The sequence below is a fragment of the Pundamilia nyererei genome, unplaced genomic scaffold (genome assembly GCF_000239375.1).
Source record: "Pundamilia nyererei isolate P.nyererei 1_Seehausen unplaced genomic scaffold, PunNye1.0 scaffold00189, whole genome shotgun sequence".
Taxonomy (NCBI): domain Eukaryota; kingdom Metazoa; phylum Chordata; class Actinopteri; order Cichliformes; family Cichlidae; genus Pundamilia; species Pundamilia nyererei.
Genome location: NW_005187590.1, coordinates 1,051,989 through 1,064,612, shown reverse-complemented (window position 1 = coordinate 1,064,612; position 12,624 = coordinate 1,051,989). Strand labels below are relative to the sequence as shown.

Genomic DNA, 12,624 nt, shown 5'->3' with positions numbered 1-12,624 from the left:
AGCACAAACAGAAGAGCTAACTCATTAGGCCAGGACTCCGCAGTCTATTTACACCTACAGACAAGTGGACACTCTTTCAATGATGAGGCTGTACACATCCTGGACAAGGGAAAAGACCATCTCTGAATCGAGGAGGGGGCCTAAGGGTACATCTTTCACCATCTTACAATGCTGTGATTGCAACCATTCCCCAACTCTCTGTGAATGGTACTCATGACCATTGATCAGTTGTCACTGATCAATGTTCTTTGATCAGTGGTTGTTAATCAATGGTCATGTGAATTTGCATATTAACGATCATAAAACTGACCTTACAGCCCATTGTTCGTAAGTGGTGCTAATTTCGATCAGTAAGCAAATGTACTGTTTATAATGTTGAGGAAACCTCCAGTCAGCTGAGACTGAAGAAGTTAGTCGGATGAGTGATGACGTTTCTCCCAATGAAAAACGTTACATCCAGCTGAACAGAATCAACTTTTTGGGCAGCTTAACTCGAGCATTATTATTCGTATGAAAACTGAAAAACAATTAGGTTTTTGCAGGGCAGACTTTGAAAAAAAATTATTGTTCCAACTGTTAGCATGCAGTGTAATTCTGACCCTTTGTTGGCATCCAGAATTGAAAATGACGTATTTCCTGTCTCCCTCCCGTCTCCCCAAACAGCTCACTGCAGATGGCCCCGCCCCTTCCTGAGCCTTGTTCTGCTGGAGGTTTCTTCCTGTTAAAAGGGAGTTTTTCCTTCCCACTGTGGCGAAAGTACTTGCTCATAAGTGGTCATCTGATTGCTGGGGTTTCTCTATATTATTGTAGGGTCTTAACCTTACAATATATATTAAGTACTTTGAGGCGACTGTTGTTGTGATTTGGTGCTTTATAAATAAAATATAAATGTTTTATGCAATACTTTGAATTTACTAATAAAACTGGTGAGGGGGAAATAAGAAATTATGCTAGTTTGCGACATTCTGATTGGATGGGACTGATTTAAACAATAAAATCAAAGAAATTCAAAAGAAAGAAAATTATGATGAACGAACATGTTGTTTTTTTTTCGTTAAATCAAATCAAAGGTGCTTTTATAGGGGGGGAAGCAGGGGATATTTTTTTAATGACCCAAACCTTTTTCAAGAACTGTAACTTTTGCACTGCAAAGATCACATGCAGTACACACATCTTATTTCTCTTTCAAACAGAGAAGTACTTTAAGGTAATAACCATTTTAAAATAACCATTCCTGAGAAATGCTTCATCACCTTCAGTATGTTTTTTTTTTTAATCCATTTACAGGGAGGGTTACAGGGAACTGAATTTGTGCATTCCTGCATGCCTTGCCAGCATTCACATGGTTACCACTGCTACACATTGTTAGAGACATCTGAATGAGTGCTGGCTATGCAAGTTTTAAGGTGATTGCCCGAGGGGCAGTAGAGTGAAAGACCGAAGAACAGAGCCAAAGGGGGTGTGGGGTTGGAGGGGGCATAATCCTAAAAGGATTGGAAGTCTACCCCCCATCCCACCACTCACCCACACACACAATATACACATACACACATCCAAGTCATTCCCTCCATACATATCCCTCTCTGTGTTTCAGGGGGTGATGGGTACTGGATGGGGTCAGTTGGTTTTGTGGCCCTGGTGTCTGATTTCTCCCTGCTTGTAAACCCCACCACCCCACCACACCCTCCCTCTATCTTCATTGTTTGCCTTCTTAATGAGAGGGGTGTGGCCATAGGGGCCAGTGACTGACAGCTACATACTCCTCACTCACTGCTCTTCACTTTGTCTCTGTCAGTGTTCGCTACTGTCTGTTCTGTACCTGACACGGAATAACGAGACATGTTTCATTTCAGGTTTCTGCCTTCTGTCAGTCCAACACCTGGGTGGATTCGTAGCAGTACCGTCAGAGTGTGAGAAAGGACACTTTCTGGAGAGCACAGTTTCTTAAGGGGGAATTAACAGAGTATTAACAGAGAACACACTTTCATGGAAACTACACAGGTTTCAACAGGAGGCACTCGGGGATCCACCCTGACTGCCTCCTGTATATAGATGGGTCTATATTGCTCATGCTTTGGGTTGACTTTTTAAAAGGCATGTTAACCAACGCATTGCCTTTCCATTTGCCAGAATTAGCGTGTGTAATAGAGATATGAGCAAGGCATCCTTTAGCACTGAGGCTTAATCTATTAACATAAAATCAAAAGAATATTTCAAACCTAGTTTCAGAATTTCCCTAAAATTTAGTGATTTAGTCACACAGACTTATACTTGACAAAACCTTAGGGGGTTAACAGTGTTGATAAAGTGCACATTACCAGATTTCTCAGGATTTCTTTTACTTGCATAATGGAAATGGGTTAATGATTAGAAAGGTTTAACTTCAGACTTTAATCAGTCCACTATGTTGCATTTTCTTTAATCAAGCAGAGCATGTTTCTCTATTTGTTTAAAACTCTGGACAACGTGTTTAAACATTTCCCTCCCTGTTTACATTTTGAAATTCTGGTTTTGATTTACAGATTTTAAAAAAAACTTTCATTTGAAAAAAATAGCAAAAAGATAGATGTCCTTGGGCACGGGTCCTCTTTCAGTGCACTTTTTGGAAACTACAGGTTAAATCTTTGAAATACATGAAATCTAAAACTCTTGAGATGCCGATGGCCTGAAAAGAAATGTTGACACATACATGGCTAACGAAAGTATATCTTAGAGTGACAGTGTCCAACTTGACAGATTGACACCTCTAAACAGATAAATCTTTTCATACCTGTGCACGCCCATTTGGTGATCATAAAATGTGTATTCTCTCTGTTACATATGCACATAACCAAAGAGATTAAAAGGTAATCACCAAACGGTATTTATTATAACCGTAGCAACAGCCCCCTCACTCGAGGTGCAATATCACTGATCACACACTGCACCTCTCAATGCACCTGCTCCTCATATATATGTGTGTGTGTGTGTGTGTGTGTGTGTGTGTGTGTGTGTGTGTGTGTGTGTGTGTGTGTAAGCATGTATGCGGAAGTATGTACATACGCATGCATATATGCATGTATATATACATGTATGTATGTGTATGTATGCAGGTGTATGAATAAGTTGTACATATCTTTCTTGTGTAAATGTAAATCTATCTGTGTTGTTATGTAAATACTTACTTACCCTATTGTGTATTTCACACGGAGAGATGCCAAACTGCCTTTTATTGTTCTTGTAACAGTGACAGTAACAGCTATTAACATTCTATTATTATCTATAGAACTAACATTCTATTCTATTCTATTCTATTCTTATCAGATTTAGGGTTGTGGTATCATACAAACTGCGTGCTTAAATGACATGATCTATAAATCAATATTGCAAAAATATGTTTACATTTATTGGTAGTATTTTCTGATATAAAAAAATTTTTTTTTTTTAAATTTTAAAAAAAAGGCTTGACTGCTTTTAAATATAACAGATAATTTTAAAAGATTTTTTTAAACTGTGTACTTCACAGTATAAAATCGCTGTGTTAACTGCAGATGGTCTCTTGAGCTTGAGCCATCACGATATCAGATTTTCATATGATTTTTCCACATCATTGTGCTGATGAAATAAATCATATTTTTTGGTAATATGTCTGGGAAAAATACTAATGATGCTCTCAGTCAAATTTATCTTTGTTTACTGTGTGCTGTCTGTTTTTGGGGAAAAAAAATTAATTAAACTCAAAATACCTTTGTCTGGTAAAAGAGTCTATAACACATCCAAAAAGGACAGTTACATGATATTTTGAAAATTCAATATAGGTCAGTACATGTAAAACATTTCTTGTAGTAGCATCTCCTCAATGTAATTGTCCCGAGGAGGTGTTACATAATCACATTCTCATCATACTGAGAAATTTCCAGAAAAATATATGAAAGACAAACTGCAGATCAGCTGTACAGACTCATTTCCTGTAGCGTAAGAAAACAGTTCAAAGACCCAAAGCTCAGTAAGAACTAGATCACTCACACTTACCACAGCAGTTTTCTACAGATTATCACATGACACAGTCTTGGGGAAATAATGCACTATTAGAGAAACAATCCTAAATTTACATCACCTAAGACAATGCATCAGATTAGAAGATTTTTATACAGTTTTGCCTCTTACTGAGGCAATTTTTCAGTATTATCAAGTTTTAGTATTGCTTACCTGAAAGTCCCAGCTGGACAAGAACTGAGGAAAATCCCAGTCATAGCAGATAGTGTGTTTTAGTTATCCAGGATCACGTGTTCTCCCCCTAAAATCTTCTCTGCACACTGAAGATTTTAGGGGGTTCCTGCCCTGCCTGCATGGAAGGTTCTATGTGAGATTTTCATATACAAGGTGGGAAAATGTGCAGCAACCTAGCCAAAGCCTCCTCCATGCTTTCTGATAACCTGGGGTTTTATGCATCTTGCTTTTAATAAGCACCAACACCACAGATGAGAGCCTCTCCAAACTTAACCCCCACCTCCAACACACACACACACACACACACACACACAAACCTCTTCAAGCTGCTTGATCCCTGGATTTACGGGTTTAGTATTAAGAAAATACTCCTGCAATTTGGGATTAGACCCACAAAAACCCTCCACAACAATGATTCCGTCCATTTGATATCTTGATACTAGTGATCAATCCCTGGCTTTGTCACCTTCGTCAACAGCCAATTTCCGGGGGAAAGCGATGAGATAGATTACAAACTTGTTCATACTCATTTACCCAAACAACATACCGATTTTATTCTTTTTGATTATTGTTCATTTTTTTTCCTCAAGGCCACAAGGCAGACTTTCTCGGGTGGTTGTTCCTCCATTAACATAGATTATTTGGTTATTTACTTGATGTGTTGTCAATAGAAGAACAAGGTTGTTTGAGATATGCTTGTGATTAACTCGGAATAAAACAGGTTTATTTTTTTCTATTATTGCACCTTAAATGAAACACTACAATGTTTTTTTCTAATGTGATAGTTAATAGTTTGTTTATTTGTGTTTTCTTTCGTTTAACTGTTTTTAAAAGCTCTGCCATTTTTATTATCTGATGGAAATTCTTTGAAGTAAATATTAATGCGACCTAAGTGTGAAATTATATTGGAAATGACTTAACACTCAAAACACTACGCCTAATAAATATCAATGTTTTTTATTATTATAAATGTTTCTTTAATTGTATCAAGGTTCCATCTCAGGTTTTGCACCTGAATCGTGGTTTTCTCGCTGTAATGGCAGCCGAACCACTCTCCAACTTTCTGACCTGAACTTTTCACTCATGTCACGTGATGTGACTTAGATTCGCAAGGGGCGGGCTTTTCGGTGTCAAACTCGGGGGCTGGTTGGTCGCTGTCGTGGCTTGTATAGGCGCAGAGTGCCGTGATTGGCTCGCAGAAAGAAGGCCCGTGTGCTTTCTGGGCTCATAGAAGCTAGGGCCCTAGAGACGTTCATTAATCTCCATCCGTCAGCGTCGGCTGGAGACAAAACGCTCGCGGAAGAGAGAAATAAGGCCTATTTTTTAGTTTTTGTTCATTTCTCCGTACGCATTTGTTTAACAGATCGAAGACAGGTGTGGTTTTCACGTGGAGCTTCCGAACCTTTTTTCTTACCTCTGCCAAATAACAAAAGAAAATTGCGCTTCGTGAGGATATTTTTCTTGAACTTTGGATCTTACTGTTTTGACACTTAAAGGGAATTTTAAAATAAGGAGCCCGAAGAAGGTGAGACTGAAATGTGTTCCTAATTTTAATTGTTCTTAATGATCTATTTTTCTTTTTCTCTTCGCTTGTGAACGTATCTTTCTTTTTCCATTTTGAATATGTAATCGTTTTATCAACGAAAACTATCTTTAAAAGGCAATGTTTAAAAACAAGTCAGTCAATCAAAAAATATAATTATTTATCAATGACATATTTCACAACTTTAACAACACAAAACTTTTAAACGTATCAATCGCTCCGGCTAAAAGTTGTTTTGTTTTGTTTGTTTGTTTTTTTGGGGGGGGGGGGTCTTACTTTCTATTCTGTCGGTGGACTTTCAGCCCGCAGCCTACCGGTTACTTTCCTGATAAGGGCACTCTGCTAATTGTCGCACTGTTGACCTAATCTAAATTGTAATGGAGTTCATTTGCACACAAGTTTAGCATTTACATTGCGCGGTTTGTCTGCTTCCTGTGGTTATGGAAATAAGTCGGGCTTTATTTGGCGCTTGAGGCCTCAGTTCAGATCCAACAGGAGGCCCGCGGCACCTTCCAGGTGCTGCCAAACGGACCCCAGTGGATTTTGGAAATTCTGAGCCAATATTTAGCCCCACACTAATGTAGACTCGAGTTTTACAGAAAAGGATAAATGAATCAAATCCAACATTATGGATATTCCCTGTAAATTTTGATATGGAAGCTTTCTGTATTTTATCATGTCTTTATTGTTATATTTTCTTACCCCAGTTTAGGTTATGTTACTTATTTGAACTCATTTTCAGCGAAAAGCAGTAATGTTACATGTGTCAGATGATTACGTGTGCCATTTTGCGCATTCTTTTTTTTTTTTCAGAAGAACTGCTGGAGAAATACAAAAGAAATAATAAAATATGAGCTAGGAATAGCAAATACTTCTTTTTTTAATTTATAATATTAAGATCTAGTGAGCAACCACTTAAGACTCTGATACTTGCAAAGACGTCTGCTTGAGAAAAAAGTTCATTTGGACTGACGCAAACCTACGTTGCTGCAGATCGATTTTATTGATCTATTGAATTAATGAAATCATAATGAAGATCTGAGTGATAACAGGGCTGTTAAAACATCCTGGTGGATGTTTAAGAAAAGTCAAAAATGTGATTACTAGATTAATAGTTTAGCGGGAGTTTGAGGTTTTCTTTATGAGAAAAAAGAATTCAGTTTCCCGTAAGCATTTTTTGGGGCGCGTGGGGGGGAGGGGGGGGGTGTCTCTAAACTGATGTTATCTTCCAACACAGGCAAAGTTCAGGCGTTTTGTAACACTTTGTTCCAGTTTATTTTACTGCTGGAGTTGGGGGGTTTCCCCAGCACAAATATGTGAAAAGGTTCATATGTTTGTGTTTTCCTTTAAAGCTTCTTGTTGGGTAATTTGGTTTCCAGTGATTATTATTGTTCATAATACATTAACATTCATGGGCAAAAATGATTTTAAACGCCCCAAATATAAAATAAAAATATAAAAAATCAAATGTTTAAATTGACGATCATTATTATTATACTTTTTCTAACAGCATAAAATTGTATTTGTGTTTTTCGTGTTTTCAGAGTGTTAAAGGCTGTGATTAATGTTTGGGGTTGTTATTATTGACAGGCTTCTCCCCAAAGTCAAGTTTTGCATCGTTTCTGCGTGTGTGGTTTTTTGTTGGTTGTTTTTTTGTGTTTGTTTTTTTGTGAGTTTTATTTCTCAGCGAACACTTTTTTTGCTTTCGTGATAAGCTTTGAGTGTTCACTTACGAAATTACCTCTTTTCAATAAGTTTCTTTTATTATGAGTATTAATTGTCGCGCATCTGCGTTTCACAACCAGAGCCGGACACAGGGGAGCTGAACACTCGACAACCGGGAGATCTACACCTGCCCTCTCCGTCCAGACTCCGGTCTCTCCTTCCGCTTGCTTCTAGCATGATGTCCTATCTCAAACAGGCCCCGTACGGCATGAACGGGCTGGGCCTGAGCGGAGCTGCCATGGACCTGCTGCACCCGTCTGTGGGATATCCCGGTAAGGATCCGTGAGCTGCAGGGTCGGTGCCAAACTGACGACTACGTGAACTGGAGATGCAACATACTGAGACGGGGAGGGAATCGATTCACCTTCCTATTCCATGAAAAAGCATTATAAAATTATCATTTGCCGCCTGTAACGTAGAAATGGAGCCGCAGTTAGAAAGTCCACAAATATCAGTCTCAGATTATAGAGGCAAAGCAGGAGAGGCGTTTTCTCTAAGTGCAGAAGTGGATTAGTTAACTCACCAGGACACCAGAACATCTGACTAGTGCGCGCATAATATTCCTCCACGCTTTTTTTCTATTTGTTTAGCAGTTTTCAAGCTTGAACCGTGCTTTAAAACAAGTTGTAAAACCTGATGAAAGACCTCTTTTTAATTTCAAAGACTCTGACCTGCACAGGTCCATCTGCTCAGTGTCCTCCTCAGTCATGCTGGTTACCCCGATCGGTGCAGAAACTCTATACTGTGAACTGAATAAACTGGGTGGCAGTGGCAGATATGCAGTGGCATATCTGGGATATGAGTGTTTAAGTTTTTCATTATCAGACTGTAATAATTAGACTTATAGTTCGAGTGTATTACTAGTGACATTACTGGGTGGGCCCGGACCCCTGAAGCCCGTGTTAACGCTGGTTAGCTGTGAGAACCTAACGCAGACTACCGCATGAGTTTCAGCCAAATTATTCCCAATAATATCCTTATAATAATAACCAAATTGCCATAGCCTAAAAAGTGTTTTGCTTCAAGCTAATGGGAGGTTTGGTTTGTTTTCCGTTTTCGTACTGCTAAGCAGTGAGTGTAATGATTGTGACAGATCCCTGCTAAGCGTCATATTATCGTCCTTTAACAATTTTGGAATTTCGATGGTGAATTTGTAAGGAGCACTGTTATCTGGTAAATGTTCTTATTAGATAAATTACTTTGAAATCCAAAAGTGAAACTTCAAGACCGAACTTTGTCATTGCTTTATTTCGCAGTACTTCGCACGACCTTAATATGATATTTCATACAGGCCTATCACTCCCCTTTGTCTCGATTGGAGGAAATGCTTATATGTCAAGATTTATATAATCTTAAAAAGGAATATAACTTCTGCATCCAAAAATTAAAAGCAAAGGACTTAATGAAGGTGCGATATGCTCGAGGTTTGGCAATTTGTAATTTGGGACGAGCAAACTAGTATTATACGGTATTCAATAGACTTCAGTCCAATACTAAACAAGCACTTCGTTTTCAGCCAACCCGCGGAAGCAGCGCAGGGAGCGAACCACCTTCACCAGGACTCAGCTGGACATTCTGGAGTCGCTGTTCGCCAAGACCCGTTACCCGGATATCTTCATGAGGGAGGAGGTGGCGCTGAAAATTAACTTGCCGGAATCAAGAGTGCAGGTCAGCCACACACAAAACCTGTTTCCTGGTTTGGAACTTAAATGTTTAAATGTAGGACAAGAAAAGGCACTTCCATGCACCGAAGTTGTCGTTTTACATTTCGTGGCACCTTTCGATGGATTTTTTAAAACCTCAGGCATCTGCATGATTGTGAGAAAAGTCTTTAGTGTAAGGGAAGGATTTGGCTGGGCTGTGGCAGAACGCAGGGCCACCTTTTGATGTGGTGAGCTTTCTTTAAAGAAGGCTCTGAAAGGTTTTCCATGGGTGGCTTTAGCAGCCCTCTGCTGGGATTATAGCATATCTGGGATATGACACTATGACAAGCCCAGATATCTGTATTATTATTTCAGCTGCAGTGGTTGATTTTCTTATGGAGATTTGCATTTAAAAAACGTTTTTTAAATTGATGTTATAAACCACAATGTCATAGAACACCATTTTACATTAATATACTCATCGTATAGTTGTGACCATAAACGCCATCACAGGATTTATTAAAATAAAATGCGATAAAAAGAGTTCTTAGGCAGTTAATATAGTTTAATGCAATCTTTTGAACATTATGAAAGCAGTGTATCAGACTTACAAGATGTAATGTTTCAAAACTTATAATTTATTTACATTTAAAAATCAAAATATTTTAGAATACTTTTATTTATCAGCATTTTCCACTTTTTACAAAATATTTTCTAAAGCATGTCATCACTTATATACATCACCACAGCACTTACTGAAGGAGGCACCAGACAAAAGTTTAAAGTTAAAGATGTCGCTGGCATGCATCAGGTATTTTTAAAATATCATCAACACTGGACATTGCATTCACCACAATTTGTCATTTACATAAACATCTTAGTGTTAGATGCCTTAAATCTTTGGCAAGTTTGAAAAAATGAGTAAGAAACAGATTTGTTTTTAATTGTTTTTGTTTTCATAATTTTTATTCATTTCATTTGAAATATTTTTAGTGCCAAAAACATCCCATATTTACACATTCTAAAGATTAATTAATTAATTTATGTATTTATTTATTGTGCAAGTGTGTACAAGAGGTAAGGTGGGATTACATGAGGAAGTATAATAACAAACAGCAACAGCAAGTGTTTCCTTCATGCTATTTCAGCCAGGTTTTACAGTTTGTTATTTCTGACCTGGTGCATGCATGACGATGACCTTTTGACCTCTTCTCCTTTCTCAGGTCTGGTTTAAGAACAGACGAGCCAAGTGTCGGCAGCAGCAGCAGAGCAGCAACAGTGCCAAGGTAAAACCACTGAAGAAGAAGTCATCTCCAACCAGAGAGAGCACTGGTTCAGAGAGCAGCGGTCAGTTCACTCCGCCAGTAGTGTCCAGCTCCTCCTCCACCTCTTCCTCTTCATCCGCCTCCTCTTCCTCATCTGTCTCCTCTGGTCTAAGTGGACCTGGTCTTATTAGCACATCTACCTCCATCACCGCTCCAGTGTCATCCATCTGGAGCCCGGCACCTATCTCACCAGCACCAGCACCGGCCACTCTGCCTGACCCTGCCGCCCCTACCAGCGCGTCCTGCATGCAGCGCTCTGTGTCATCATCTGCGACAAGTGGAACGTCGTCCTATCCTGTTTCCTACAGCCAGACAGCAGCAGCGTACAGCCAGGGATACCCGGCTTCAGCATCAGGTTCCTATTTTGGTGGCGTTGAGTGCGGCTCATACTTGGCACCCATGCATTCCCACCACCACCCGCACCACCCTCACCAGCTCAGCCCAATGACTAGCAGCTCCATGTCAGGACACCCACATCATCACATTGGCCAGACGTCAGGACACCACCATCATCACCACCACCCACCGCACCACCACCAGGCATACAGCGCACCCAGCCTCGCCTTTAACTCCACAGACTGTCTGGATTACAAAGAGCAGACAGCTGCTTCAGCCTGGAAACTCAACTTCAACGCCTCCGACTGTTTGGACTATAAAGACCAGGCCTCATGGCGTTTCCAAGTGCTGTGACTTCCTGTATTTTGTTTTCTCTTCTGTGCTTTTAAAGAAGTATATTTTTTTTTGTTGTTGGTGGTTTATTTTTGGAGATCCTTTAAAGTAAAAGTAGTGACATTTGAAAAAGGAAAAAAGTTTAACTGTGAGCCAATCAATATAATTTGAAGCCTCAACTTTGACTGTGTGCTTTTCAGTGGAGTGATTCATCCAGGATTATTTTTCTACTCCAAGATTCAAGACAAACTGACGCTATACCTTTTGAAGGCCTTTATTAGTGAAACTTCAATGGAACATTTGTTATAGTCCAGTCTGGGATTGCCACACAGATCATTCTTCAGAAGATAAACACATCCTCTCTGAGATTAATATACACTGGACTTTTGAGTTGGCTTTTCTTAGATCTGAAACAGGATGCTGCTATCATTTTCCAACATGATTCTTGTTGAGGAACTGTGGGTATTTTATTTTGGAGACTTAATTGCAGCAATTGTTTGTAAGGTGAAAGATTCTGCTATTTGTTCTCTGCAGAGGAAAGAAAATTAAAAATGTGAATTTAGACACGCAACGTTAGTATTGCATTGAAATTTGAGAGATGTACATTCGTGTCTTTATAATAAAGTCTTGTATAAACATGAACAGTCTAACGAAACTTTTATTCCTAAATAAAGAATGAATCTCATCAACTTTAGCTAGTGAACAGCAGTTTAGAGTATCACACAATAACTAGCTTAGTTTTAAAATAAACCAGGCTAAACTGGCTAAACTGGTTTAAAGGTGTAGATATGGTCACATGAACAACAGTTTGAACATTTTACTTGTTTTATTTATGGTGTAAGTTGTTGCTATGGCACCAAAAGGCATATTTTTATGCTTGGTTGAAAAATATTGCTTTAAATTTTTTTTTTTTTCAGAAAGATTTCACCAAGTGTTTTATTTTTCATTTATTCTATTTAATTTATACATATTAGCACCTGGAAACTTGGCCAATCATTTCACCATGAGCAGGAGATGGACTAAATGCCTAAAAAAATGCCTTATAGAAAAAATAATGGAATTATAGAAGCAGCAAATGAATGCAACACCCTGAAAGTAAATCTCTGGGGTGTTGCATTTAAATTTAAGATCATTGTAAATGTATTACAATGTGTGTAATTTGTTACATCGTTTTTCACATAGTTTGGTCATAGTCCTGACAAAGAACTACGAGGAACTCGAGGACATTCAGTGAGTCAGTGATAAAATATGTTTCAGAGTGAGCCATGAGAAAGTTCAATTCATCTGAATTTGTGAGCTATTACCATCTTGGAGAATTTTCTATCCTATTCACTAACTCTTTATTCAATGAAAAAAATGAGCACGCCTGAGAACAAAATATACCTAGTGGGTAAATCAGGTAGGAACGGGATTAAGTAAGAGACTGATTAAAAAGATTAAAACCAACAGCAGCAGATCTATCACTCTAAACATACTGCGGCTGAATGTTAATACAACCATATATATATAT

General features: G+C 38.6%; 1 protein-coding gene across 1 annotated transcript; it reads left to right on the top strand.

Annotated features, from left to right (window-relative positions):
* The first annotated feature begins 7,640 nt into the window (after positions 1-7,640).
* LOC102207183 (homeobox protein OTX1 B) lies at positions 7,641-11,148 on the top strand. Its single transcript, XM_005747130.1, has 3 exons — positions 7,641-7,749; positions 8,994-9,145; positions 10,344-11,148. The coding sequence occupies exons 1-3, from the start codon at positions 7,653-7,655 to the stop codon at positions 11,133-11,135; spliced, it is 1,041 nt and encodes a 346-aa protein (XP_005747187.1). The 5' UTR covers positions 7,641-7,652; the 3' UTR covers positions 11,136-11,148.
* Positions 11,149-12,624: the final 1,476 nt, after the last annotated feature.

Bases quoted from the DNA above. Each gene is read 5' to 3' on its own strand.
- LOC102207183 (XM_005747130.1), top strand. From the start codon at position 7,653: ATGATGTCCTATCTCAAACAGGCCCCGTACGGCATGAACGGGCTGGGC. The intron at 7,750-8,993 runs GTAAGGATCCGT...CTTCGTTTTCAG, and splicing joins CCCGTCTGTGGGATATCCCG to CCAACCCGCGGAAGCAGCGC. The intron at 9,146-10,343 runs GTCAGCCACACA...CTCCTTTCTCAG, and splicing joins TGCCGGAATCAAGAGTGCAG to GTCTGGTTTAAGAACAGACG.